This window comes from Sorex fumeus, unplaced genomic scaffold (genome assembly GCF_029834395.1).
Source record: "Sorex fumeus unplaced genomic scaffold, SorFum_2.1 ptg000008l, whole genome shotgun sequence".
In the NCBI taxonomy this organism is placed as follows: domain Eukaryota; kingdom Metazoa; phylum Chordata; class Mammalia; order Eulipotyphla; family Soricidae; genus Sorex; species Sorex fumeus.
Window position 1 is genome coordinate 29,378,021 of NW_026606065.1, and position 13,217 is coordinate 29,391,237.

General features: G+C 52.6%; 1 protein-coding gene across 2 annotated transcripts in view; it reads left to right on the forward strand.

Moving 5' to 3' along the window:
• Positions 1-13,217, forward strand: part of TMTC4 (transmembrane O-mannosyltransferase targeting cadherins 4) — a 55,113-nt gene that overhangs the window by 41,611 nt on the left and 285 nt on the right. For both annotated transcript variants that reach the window (XM_056109711.1, XM_056109710.1), the window contains 3 exons: positions 7,128-7,242; positions 10,160-10,272; positions 11,462-11,531. In XM_056109711.1, coding sequence (XP_055965686.1) covers positions 7,128-7,242; positions 10,160-10,272; positions 11,462-11,531 — 298 coding nt within the window. The remainder of the gene's footprint in view (positions 1-7,127; positions 7,243-10,159; positions 10,273-11,461; positions 11,532-13,217) is intronic.

The window sequence follows — 13,217 nt, forward strand, 5'->3', positions numbered from 1 at the left end:
TCACCCCTGTACTCTCTCCCTCCCACCCACATCTCACTTTTTTTTTTTGGTAGTGGTGGAGGGGCCATACCCAGCTTTGCTCAGGGCTTGCTCCTGACTCTGAGCTCAGGATTCACTCCGGGCAGGCTCAAATGAACCCGGCTTGGCCGTGTGCGAGACAAGTGCCCGCCCTGCTGAACTGTAGCTCCAGTCCTACATCCCACATTTATTTTTTTCCTTTCAGCAGTGCCGGGGATGGAAACCAGAGCCTCAGGCAGGCAAGGCTTGTTGTGCCTGATGCTGCCCTCAGCCCGGGCCCCCATGGTTCCTTCTGTCATTCAGGAGCTGAGCTCCGCTGGGAGAGCTCACCCCGACTGCCTGAGTGTATCGCGTTAAGCCACCAGTGGCTCAGTCCCTGTGAAGAGCCCACAGGTGGAGCTAAGCAGTGAGGTGCCATGTTAGGAGTCCCCAGTGCCCTGGGGGTTGCCGGGTACATCCTAGCTCCTGTGTCTGCGGTGCACAGCCAGCGCAAACATTAAAATAAGATCCTGCCTCATGGCTGCTGCGTGCCCCCCGCCCCCCGTGTCCCCCACTACAGGACTGTGCTGCTTACGGGAGCCCGCGGGGGGGGTGGGGGGGGTCTGGGGGGGGCTTCTTGGAAGGCGCTCTGAGACTCCTTGATGGAAATAGAAAGCAGCGTGCCCCATGGCTACAGCCTCGGAGTTCTCTGATTTTAGATAGCAACAGAAAGCTTAGGGAGCTGTGGGCCTTGTTGATTTCCTTTTCCTTTCATTTCCTTTCCTTGATTTAAATTCCCGTCTCGAGGCTGGGGAATTTGGGAATTCGCTCAGAGGGCTGCAGCAGCCCAGAGGTGGTGCCTGGCAACCCGGAGGCCCACCCACCCCACCAGGAGTGCCAGGGATGCTCCCCCAAGCCCCTCTCATGCTGACCCCTACTCCCTGGAGGGGTCAGGGCAGAGGAGACAGTTTGGTGGGGCGCAGCCTGGAAGTGTGGCCATTTACTGAAAAGCCGGGCAGCAGTGCTGGCCACGCTGGGGACGTGCGGATCAGCCTTAGCCGGGCAACTCTGGTGCTTTGAGTCGTGGATGGAGATTGTGATGAATGGGCAGGACAGGAGGTGGGATTGCAGCTCACTGGGGGGCTGGGGTGGCTCTGCCGAGTCCCTGCAGACATGCAGGTGCTGCTGGTGATCTGCCAGGGTCCCGAGGGCTCAGGTGCTGGCCTCGCACGCAGAGGCCCGTGCTCGATCCCTGGTGCCATGGGGACCACCTGGTACAGCGAAGAGGCTCATGCGCATGTGTCTCTAACCCAGCAGAAAGCGCATTTCAGTGGCAAACCTGGGCAGCCTCACTATGGGGTGGAAACGGGTCTCTGCTCGGCTGGCCACCACAGAGGAACATGCCTGTGGGTCCCGCTGCACAGGGCTTTGTCCTCGCTGGCAGGGTCAGCATCTGACCTGCCCTGATCTCCGCACCTCCACTAGGGCTGAAACTCAATGCTCCCTGGATGCTAAAATTGCTCATACTGTATCACCAGGTTAGGAAGAGGAGAGAACCCTTCCCTCCACCCTCCAGGCTCCAGCTGGGACCCTCCCAGGAGCCTGACCACAGACAGATGCAAGGGGGTGGGAGGAAGGGCAGAAACAGCTCTAGGGGATGGTTGGTACTTGGGCACTTGGCATTTGTAGCATCTCAGCCACGAGCAGACGCCCCCCCCCCCCCCCATGATTGGGGACAAGCTGTGAGTAGGTAATAGAGGGGGGTAGGGAGGAAGGGAAGGAAGGAGCATTTCCCAGTTGCTGCTTTATTTAGTTTTGTTGAATCCCGGCTACTGAATGTAACCTGCCCACACGGCAGAGTCTGGCAAACTCCCCGTGGCGTACCCAATATGCCAAATACCAATAACAATGATGGGTCTCATTCTCCTAACCCTGAAAGAGCCTTGAATGTGGCACTTTTTAGAATCTCAGGGCTAGGAGGAAGGAGATGTTACTGGTGCCTGCTGGAGGCAGTTGAGGAACAACAGGATGATGTGAATCCCAGCTAATTATAAAGTTACAAAGTGACTCATGACTGGGTTTCAGGTATACAAAGTTTCATCACCAGTGTCTCCCTCTACCCCTATCCCCAGTTTTCCTCCCGCCCCCCAGCCTTACCGCCCCCCAGCCTGCCTCTCGGGCAGATACTTTTTTTCTTTTTCTCCTTTCCTTCTCACACTGTCGAGTTGCAGGGCTGTTACTGAGAGGGGTGACATGCATGTCACTTGCACTCCTTTTCAGCACCCGTCCTCGTCCGGAGCCACTACTTCCCTCTGTTGTGGCAGTAGGCACATCTGCAGGGCCACATTGGGGATGGGAGAGAGAGATCACGGGGCTGAGGGAGGAATCTTGGCCTCACACGCAGTTGACCCAGGTTTGGTCCCCAGCTGCCCTGAGCGCCCCCCCCCCCAGGTGTGGCCCCAAAACACCAAAAAATAAAAAACTGGGGGTCGGAGGGAAAGGATAGCTGGGCATCTGCTGAGTTCTCTCTGCAGAGGGGAACGCTCAGGTGCGGCACTTGACCACTACCGATGCAGGGTGGATAGCGGGAGCCCCAATCAGGGCAGTTAGTGCCCAAGCCCACACTGAGCCCGCGGCATTGCTGCTCTGGCCTGCGTCTGCCAGCTGGGCCCCGGGTCATCACTGACATCCATTCCCATTTCAGTTCCTTCTGTCCTCTTCCTCCTCTTTGGAGGTGCCTCTTCCTGCAGGCGGCCGCTCTCAAACCCAGCCCGTGGGCCGCCAGCCTGCTGTGCCCTTCTCGCCCGAGTAGCTGCCTGGGAATTTGGGACCTAGAGCATCCCTGGTCTGTGAGCCTGTTGTTAGGGAGACGGGAAACGAAAGCCAGGGTGCTCTCCTGGGCTCCAGCACCTGGTGATCTCCTGGGCTCCAACTCAGGGGGGGAATGAGCTGAGCCTTAAATGCCCTCTGGCCTTATCCGCCCCAGCCTGTGGCTAGAGCCTGCCTCTCTGAAAGACCCACTTAGGTTCCCTTTGTCCGCTGTTCTTGCTGGGTTAAAGATTCTGTTCCCCATTGTTGTCTTAATTACTCAGTCCTGGGCAGCCTGGCAGCTTAACTGCATTAAGAGCTTAATCTCTCAGCAGTTCAGGCAACACATTAATATATTGGCAAGTAAACCAACTTCAAGTTTCTTTTTAAAACAAACAAACAAACAAACCTCCTTTATCACTCTTCAGGAAAGGAAGAGAGAGGTTTTGTGTTTTGACTTTTGGGCCCAGATAAGGAAGGAGGGTGAGCGCCGTTCTTTCCTGGTGGAACAGGAAGTGGAAAGAGCTGGATCAGGTGGCCTACCTCACCTCAAGGACAATGCTAATTGTGGCTGGCGGTATTTCAGACACCACTTCCTGTGCAAGGACTAACTCTATCAGGAGACCAGAAACCGGGGCTCAGCATTTTTATTTTTTTTTATTTTTTATTTATTTATTTTTTGCTTTTTTGGGTCACACCCGGCGATGTACAGGGGTAACTCCTAGCTCATGCACTAGGAATTACTCCTGGCGGTGCTCGGGGGACCATATGGGATGCTGGGAATCGAACCCGAGTCAGCCGCATGCAAGGCAAACGCCCTACCCTCTGTGCTATCGCTCCAGCCTTCTTTTTTTTTTTTTTTTGCTTTTGCTTTTTTGGGATGAGGCTCAGCATTTTTAAAAAGAGAAGATTTCATTCGGGAAGTTGGTTAGACAATTGCTGGAAGAGCAAAAGAGAAAGTTGCTAAGGACTCAGGAAACCCTGCAGGCTTGGGGGGGAGAGGTAGCTATAGGAGGGAGCCCTAGCTAAGAGCTCAAAGTCTTCGAGCCAGAAATGAGGGGCTGCTCAAAGAAAGGGCCTGTGTGTTCAGGGGCTGCCCCAGGCCCCAGAGCTGAGACCTTGAAGGAAGGACCTGTGTTTCCAGCCTGTGGCAGTGCAAAAGGACCTGGGGATACTTCAAAGAGGGACAGGAAACAGGAAGGAGAATAGTTTAGGGAGCCCTGTGGCAGAGCACCCCAGGAAATGCCCGCTCTAGAGACTCCAACCCAGCACAGAGCAGGGGGCGGGGGATAGGGCACTGCCCGTGTGCTCTGCGCCCTGCATGGCTCATTCAGCGCGTCACCCTCTCCCCTCCTCCCTGTAAACCGGGGTGTGTTCACTCTGTGTAGATCCTGTAGGCAGGGTCAAAGGTCAAAACAAAATTTAATTTTGCCTGACAGCAAATAGGAACAGTAGCAGCAGCCAGAGTAAAGAGTCCGGCATGAGAAATTCCGTGGGCGTGTTGTCAGCAAAGCTGTTTTGACTTGCGTCTGTTCAGAAGATTGGCACTGACCTTGTAGGCTCAAGTGCATATTAGTTGCTGAGCAGGATTGGCCAAGAAATCAGTAGCCCCTTAGCATAAGGGCCCGGTCAGCGCTGCTAGTGATGTCGGTGGGCCCCACGGGTGACTTATGTGAAGCGGGGAGGAGAAAGACAGTCACTTTCTCCCCACCCGCCTCTGCCACTCGGGACCCAGGGTTGCTGGGTTCTTGTCTCGCCTCGCAGAAAGGAATTTCAGGAGTAGACAAGCAGTGAAGTAAATAGATTTTATTTGGAGGATTTTTAGGTGTGGAGGGGGAGAGAGAGAGTGAGAGAGTAAAGTTAGACACGAAAGCATGAAAGTACACATCTCAAGAGGGGAGATGCGGGCAACATGTGCTCAGGCACCACATGTGCTCGGCCACGTGGGCGCAAGCAGCACATGGGCTCAGGCAGCATATGCGCGAGCTTCCTTTGTTCAAGGTGGCCTTTATAGGGTTTCTCCAACCTGCCCCCACGTGGGGCTTCTTTCCAGGTAAAAGTTCGTTGCTAAGGAGGTTACCAGGGAGGTCCAAAAAGAGGAATTTCACGGGGAGGCCTATATCCTGAGGGTCTGCGGATGGTCTTATCAGGCCTTTGTTTTCTGTATCCACAAGTTGGATCATTCCTAGAATTCTTCTTCCACTGCAAAGGGCCTTTCCCTATCTACCGGCCTACATCACTGGCCAAGATTTTCTGTTGTCATTTCTTCTTTGAACAGGTGAAATACTGTAACTCGAGTTTCCAGATCTCACCGATAATTCCAACAACATCTTTCACAAATGGATGTTCATGAATGTTCCCATAATTTATTCAACTTTTCTTTATTTTTCCACATACTATGCCACCTGTTTGCTATATGGGTCACCAAGCAAGTCCGAAAGTTCCTTTTATCTCAAAGGCATTCTGGGGGCCGGAGCTATAGTACAGGGGGTAGAACATTTGCCTTGCACACAGCTGACCCAGGTTCGATCCCCAGCATCCCATATGGTCCCCAAGCACTGCCAGGAGTAATTCCTAAGTGCAGAGCCAAGAGTAACCCCTGACCATCACCAGGTGTGACCAAAATAATAATAATAATAACAAAAATAAAAGGCATTCTGGACCAAAAGGAAAAAGTCTTAAGCTCTGATCAATATTTTTTTTTGGGGGGGGGGGATCACCTTTCAGGGCTTACTCTTGGCTCTGCGCTCAGAGATCACTCCTGGCAGGCTCGGAGACTCTAGGGGATGCTGAGAGTTGAACCCAGGTTGACTGTGTGCAAGGAAAGCGCCCTGCTCACGTTACTATCTCTCTAACCCCAGCTCTGACCCCTTCTTGCCCTGTGTCCTCTTGCAGTTACAGGAGTGCCGTTCCTTCCGATAAGATGCACATCTGAACTGAGCTCAGGAGGGCATGAAGGTCTCCTGCTAAAAAGCCCTTCATGTTCTCAGGCCAGTTGAGAACTAGCTGCTCAATATTCTGTTATTCAAGTCCAACAACAGTCCCTGCCTTGGATTGGAAAAATTGTCCAGGGGGTGTTAAGTACTTACTTTGGACACAGCCAACCCAGTTCAATCCCTGGCACCATATATGCCCCTTGAGCACAGAGTCAGAAGTGATCCCTGAGCACAGCTAGGTGTGGCCACAAGCCAAAACAAAAAGTGAAAAGAAAAACAACAGCTTCTCTCAGAAGGAAGCAACAGATAATTATCTCCTTCCTAAAGGAGGCAGACAGACTCCAGGACTGAGCTCAAGAATTTTCCAGAGACCTTCCCAGGGGTGGGATCTGAAAACTCTTAGGTTTCTCTGAAGCTTAGAAATGTCTGGGGAGAGAATTCAGAATCTTCAGAGGTGAATTTTTATGCCATCTGTTTTTAATAACATTAACTATTAGGTTTCTCATTTTATCTAACATCTTGTCAGAATTGGAGTGGATGGTCTTTCCAGAAAAAGAAAAATTAGGGGTTTGTTTGTTTGTTTGTTTTTTGCTTTTTGGGTCACACCCAGCGATGCTCAGGGCTTGCTCCTGGCTCTGCACTCAGGAGTTACTCCTGGCAGTGCTTGGGGTTCATACGGGCTGCCGGGGATCAAACCTGGAATAGTCGCGCATAATCTCCCCCCTGGACTATCACTCTGGCTCCGAAAAATTAGGCTTTAATTTAGCAGTTTCGGTGACATGAAATATGCTTTGATTCTATGGAATCTCTACGTCTGGGGTGACAGGGAAACAGTTGTAAGCTTGCTGAGGCTGGAGGTAAAGTTCTTGTCTTGCCTACGGCTGACCCCGGGTCAAATCCCCTGTATTGCATGGTCTCCTAAGCACCAGTAGGGGTCACTCCTGAGCAGAGAGCTGAGAATAACTCCCTCCCGCACCACCACCATCACCAAAATAAAATAGCCAGCCTGGGGCCAGACTTCCTGTTACCTTTTCCTGCTCACCCCTTACTTGGTGCACTGCTTAGACAAGTTCCCTTCTTTCTCTGCCTCGCGTGTGTATCTGTAAAATAGTCATCGACTGCACCGAGATTATCTTGAGAATTCAATGAGTTGGTAGAAATACTGAGAAGCTGCCTAAGGAACAAGTCACAGGACCCGAGAGATAGCACTTGCCTTGCTACCGAGTCCCATCCCCGGCGTGACACAGAGTCCCCTGGGCCCCACCGGAAGCCGGGAATGGGCCCTGAGCACCGTCCCATGTGGCCTAATCACCAAACATAAACCAAGCCCATCCTCACGGGCAAGCAGGGGAGAGAGTGTAGCTGAGGTCCTGTGCTCTGTTTCAGTACGCGGATCTGAACCGCCACGTGGACGCCCTGAACGCCTGGAGGAACGCCACGATGCTGAAGCCCGAGCACAGCCTGGCTTGGAACAACATGATCATCCTCCTGGATAATACGGGTAGGCGAGGGCCAGGTGCCAGGCGCAGCCCACCCAAAAAGCAGGGAGGACTGTGCTTTAATTTCCCCCACGGGTGAGCAGGGAGTATGTCTTTGCGCCTCAATTCTTGTGCCATTTTAGTAGGACCAGGGCTAGAGCAATGAAATGGCAGAGAGGGCACTTGTCCTGCACGCAGCCAGCCAAGTTTGATGCCCCCCCTCACACCACAATTCTGACATCTATAAGATAATTTCCATACCACCAGGAGTGATCCCTGAGTACAGAAGCATGAGTATACACCTGAGCACCACCAAGTGTGGCCCCCAAACAGAAACAAACAGGTTAAATAACAGGAGCCGAGAGAGAGGGGGTGGGGGGAGTTAAAGCACTTGGCTTTGGGTCGCAGCTGATGGCTCCTGACCTCACATACTGTCCCCTGAGCACTGAGTCAGGAACAGCCCCTTGAACACTTCTGGAGGGACGCCCCCCAAAAAACTCATAAATTAATAAATTTCTTTATAATTAAAAATTATGTAAGTAAATAATGGCACTCTGTGAGCCACAGTTTGACATTGCTCATCTTATTTGTCCTAGAAAATGGCCTTGCCTTGGCCATACTGGAAGATGGGTATTTCGGTCTGTTTGGACTAGGCATGCATGCAAACACCCACACACATGCATACGCACACACACACGCCCAGCTGTTCCTGATCCCAGCCATCCTGCCATGGGAGAGCGAGCAGGGCTTCTGAGCGGATGGCCTGGGGGAGGTTGGGCTCCCTCTCAGAGACAGCCACTGAGCGATGCCCCCAGCTGGGTTCTCTTCTGAGAGAGAATGACCTGCACTCCATGGGCTGGGTCTTAGCCCGAGTGCCAGAATCAGTCAGCATCCTGCTCACCATTCCTAAGGACCTCAACACCCCAGCACCCTATGGGCAGTGGTGATGCCAGGAAGCTCTGTAAGCAGGGCAGAGACCCTCATCTTCCTAAACACCCAACTTCTGGGATGGCCAAGGCAAGGCTGATTTCTAGAATACAGAGATCGCAACGTCAAATTGTGGCCCACAGAGTGCCATGACTTACTTAATTTTTTTTTAATTAAAGAAATTATTCATTTATGTGTTGTTGGTGGCGAAGGTGTCCCACATTTCTCCCAAGAAAGTAGAAATTACTAAGTTGTGACAGTTTGTCTTGGTTTTGGTCTGGGGTCCCCACCTGGTGGTGCTCAGGGATGACCCATGGCGGTGCCAGGTATCTGGACCAGGTCAGCTGTTTGCCCGGCTTGTGCTTCAACCTTCAACCATCCCCCTGCAGCGTGTTCTGGCTCCCTCCACTCGTCTTTCCTGTCTGGATCTGAACCCTGGGAAAACCGGGATCAGGCCTCAGAGGCCTCTGCCATGGGCTTGGAAATTATCTTATAGATGTCAGAATTGTGGTGTGTGGGAACCAGAGCTCCTGTGTGTGTGTGTGTGTATCAGTATGTGTGTGTGTCTGGGTATGTGTGTGAGTATATGTATGAGTGTGTGTATGTGTGTGAGTATGTATATGTCTGCGTGAGTATGTATGTGTGTGAGTTGTTTGTGTGTGTGTTTGTATGAGTGTGAATGTGTGTCTGTGAGTGTGTATGTGTGTGTACGTGAATGTGTGAGTGTGTGTATATGAGCATGTTTGTGTGTATATGAGTGTGAGTGTATGAGTGTGTGTGAATGTGTGTATGAGTGTGAGTGTATGTGTGTGAGCGTGTTTTTGTGAGTGTGAGTGTGTGTATGAGTGTATGTGTGAATATTTGTGTGAGTGTAGTGTGTGAGCGTGTTTTTGTGAGTGTGTGTGTATGAATGTGAGTGTGTTTATGAGTGTGTGAATATTTGTGTGAGTGTATAAGTGTGTGTGAGTGTATGTGTGAATATTTGTGTGAGTGTAGTGTGTGAGCGTGTTTTTGTGAGTGTGTGTGTATGAATGTGAGTGTGTGTATGAGTGTATGTGTGAATATTTGTGTGAGTGTATAAGTGTGTGTGAGTGTATGTGTGAATATTTGTGTGAGTGTAGTGTGTGTGAGCGTGTTTTTGTGAGTGTGTGTGTATGAATGTGAGTGTGTGTATGAGTGTATGTGTGAATATTTGTGTGAGTGTATAAGTGTGTGTGAGTGTATGTGTGAATATTTGTGTGAGTGTAGTGTGTGTGAGCGTGTTTTTGTGAGTGTGTATGAGTGTATGTGTGAATATTTGTGAGTGTAGTGTGTGAGCGTGTTTTTGTGAGTGTGTATGAGTGTATGTGTGAATATTTGTGAGTGTAGTGTGTGTGAGCGTGTTTTTGTGAGTGTGAGTGTGTGTATGAGTGTATGTGTGAATATTTGTGTGAGTGTAGTGTGTGTGAGCGTGTTTTTGTGAGTGTGTGTGTATGAATGTGAGTGTGTGTATGAGTGTATGTGTGAATATTTGTGTGAGTGTATAAGTGTGTGTGAGTGTATGTGTGAATATTTGTGTGAGTGTAGTGTGTGTGAGCGTGTTTTTGTGAGTGTGTGTGTATGAATGTGAGTGTGTGTATGAGTGTATGTGTGAATATTTGTGTGAGTGTATAAGTGTGTGTGAGTGTATGTGTGAATATTTGTGTGAGTGTAGTGTGTGTGAGCGTGTTTTTGTGAGTGTGTATGAGTGTATGTGTGAATATTTGTGAGTGTAGTGTGTGTGAGCGTGTTTGTGTGAGTGTGAGTGTGTGTATGAATGTGAGTATGTGTATGAGTGTATGTGTGAATATTTGTGGGAGTGTATAAGTGTATGTGAGCGTGTTTGTGTGAGTGTATATGAGTGTGTGTGAGTGTATGCAGTGGTTCCACCTGGATGTCTGCAGCACTCCACCCAGAATCCCTGCAGAAAGGCCCTCCCCGCCATGGAAAACTGGTGTGTAAGCACAGGTCCTGCTCTCCCGTTTGCCCTCGCAGGGAACCTGGCCCAGGCCGAGGCCGTCGGGAGAGAAGCGCTGGGACTGCTCCCTAATGATCACTCGCTCATGTTCTCACTGGCGAACGTTCTGGGGAAGTCGCAGAAGTACAAGGTGCGCAGCCGGGGTAGGGTCTCATGGAGCAGGTGGGGGCTTCCGAGGGTCGCAGGGCACTCTGCAGCCAGCAGGAATTGGCCCCAAAGGTGTATTTGTGAGCAGATAGAACAGCGGGGAGGACGCTGACCTGGTCCCCCAAACATTACCAGGAGTGATTCCTGAGTGGTAGAGCCAGTAGGAACCCCTGAGCACCACAGAATATTGCCCCAAAAAAACAAAAGGAAAAAGAAAAAAGGTGCACTTGGGAGATCAGACCTTCGTCAGGATTCTCTGCTGGGACTCAATCTCGGGGAGCAGAAGCCCGAAGAAGAGACTGCGCCAAGCCCCTCCCCTGCCTCTCCCCTCTGGGAGTGGGGTTCACGTGGGGTGGGGCACGCGGGAGCTCGGTATGGGGATCACCTGCACCACACGGGTGAGGGCCCCTGGAAAACACGGACCAGACCCTCCCTGTGTCCGAGCATCTCCTTGCCACGTTCTAGAAGTGTCCGGGCATGCAACTCTGATCCGTGGGTTCGGGGCTCTGAGGAGGGGCGCTGGTGGTTGAGGCATGGCGGGGCGTGCCTGTGGAACCAGTCCAGACTCTGCCCCAGGGGTGGGACAAGGGAGCACTGTGGGGAAAGTGCTTGACCAGAACTCAGCAGACCAGAATCAATCCTCAGCACCCCAGAGGCTCCCCCAGCCCCCCACCCCCAGCAGTGATCCTTGAGCACAGAGCCAGGAGTCTGCCTTGAGCATAGCCAGGGATGGCCCCAAGAACAACAATCACCATGAGCAGGCTGCTTCTGGGTTGTGGGGCGTGGGGGGGTCCCCACTCGTGCCTGAGACTCCTGGAGGTGAGTTCATTGGTGAGTTTGTTGCTGCGGACTGCCCTGCCTGCCCACCCCTTCCTTCCCTGCCCTCCCGGCCTCCCTCACCCTCCACCCAGAGCCACGTGACTTTCTGCAAGGCACCAGATTCCAGCGTTGCAGGGAGGAAGCTCACGGGCCTTTCGCCCTCCCTCCGTCCACACCACCTTCACACCATCCCATGCACCTCCAACTGCCTCTCAGCACCCTGGGGAGCACCCTCTCAGCTGGTCCTCGAGAGCACTTCAGGGCAAGGGGCGCGGTGGAAGTCAGGGGCATGGGCATGTGGGTACTGAGTCTTTGTTGCACACGGTGCCTAACTTTCGTGTATTTTGTCTCAGGAATCCGAAGCTTTATTCCTCAAAGCAATTAAAGCGCATCCGAAGGCTGCGAGTTACCATGGCAATTTGGGTAAGGAAGTTTGTCAGCTTGAACTACGTCGAACGGCTCTGATTTCAGCAGAGCGGACGCGCGTCTATAAAGTTCGCGTTGGGAGAATAGGGTTTTCAAATCTACCTCCTGCAGCCCTTTGCCAGCTGGCATGGACCTGTGTGTTTATTCTTAGTTACTTCTTTGAGGAGTGTGGGCACCCCTGGCGGTGCTCCGGGTGCTGTCTGGGCCTTGTGACCCAGGGGACCGTGTTTGGTGCCAGCAGTTTAACCCAGGGTGCAGGTCTTTGCAGACAGCATAAGGTCCATGCCCTACCTCCTGCACTGGCTCGCATTTTTACAGGAATTGATGCTTTATAAAGCTAGCTAGTAGTCTGATCTAGAGCCAGGGAGATGGCCCAAGTGGTAGAGCGTGTGAAGGCTGGAGCGATAGCAAAGGGGTAGGGTGTTTGCCGACCTAGCACATGGCCAACCCAGGTTCGAGTCCCAGCATCCCATATGGTCCCCTGAGCACCGCCAGGAGTAATTCCTCAGTGCATGAGCCAGGAGTAACTCCTGAGCATCACCAGTTGTGACCCAAAAAAGGGAAAAGAAAGTGGCAGAGCACGTGCCTGGCATGTGTGACGCCTTGAGTGTCATCCTCACACGGTCCTCTAAGCAGCACCAGATGTGTCACTTCCACTGTCCCCCAAGAACCGCTGCCCCGGGGACTGTCACTGGGAGTGGGCCAAGGTGCCCCGAGCACCGCTACATGTGTTTCTCTGTGTAAGTGTGAGCGCTGGTCCGCACATTTCCCAAATCTGTGTGTGTGGACAACTCCCGTAGAATGAATGCAGCGCGAGCCTCGTGTGGTCCTGAGACTGAGATTCATTTAATCTTCAGAGTCAGGTCTCGGTGACTCAGCAACAGACAAGCTCTGGTTTGGCCCCGGGGTGCTGGGGAGCCTGGGCCAAGAGGTGCCTGGCCATGTGCAGGGCCGGGGCTTTGCACGGTCTCCAGTGGCTTCCCGGATGGGCGTGGCACACTGGGAGCCGCCGCCCGAGCTCTTAATCCTCACCCTGGTCTGGGCAGTGGGTGATGGTGGAGCCTCCGGGTGGGGGATCGTGTCAGGCGATGCAGAGAAGCCCAGAATTTCCTCCGGGAGCTTAGTCACCGCATGGGCCAGAGAGGGAGTACAGTAGGTCACTGCACACAGTGCTGAGGCCGTGACCCTGGTTTGATCCCCGGGACCACCTTGGGTCCACCTGAGCTCCACTAGGGGTGACCCCTGAGCTGAGTCAAGAGCAAGCTCTGAGAACTGCTGGGTGTGGCTTGAAAACAAACAGAGGAGAAAAAAAGGGGAAAACACAGTCTCCAGGACTTTAACTACAAAAGTGAGTCAACAAGCAGTAGGGGCGGGTGGGGGTTCGCAGGGAGATGAAAAAGAGCATGAGGGGAGCGGGGAGGGGAGGAGGAGACACCTGGGGCGGGAGAGGTTGGCACTGCAGGGAGGTGATAGTGAGTGATATCCCTAAGCATAGACACTGTTAGGACCACGTGGCCTAAAGTGCCATAAAAATAAAGACCCTCACAGTTTAGAAAGCAAGCAGCCCTTCCCAGAGCCTGGCTGCAGAAAGGTCACAGCCGGGATGCAGGGACTTTCCACAGCCATTTGGGAAACCCCATGTGCAGCGGTGTTCTGGGGTTTCTTTGTGCGAGGCCTCGGGGT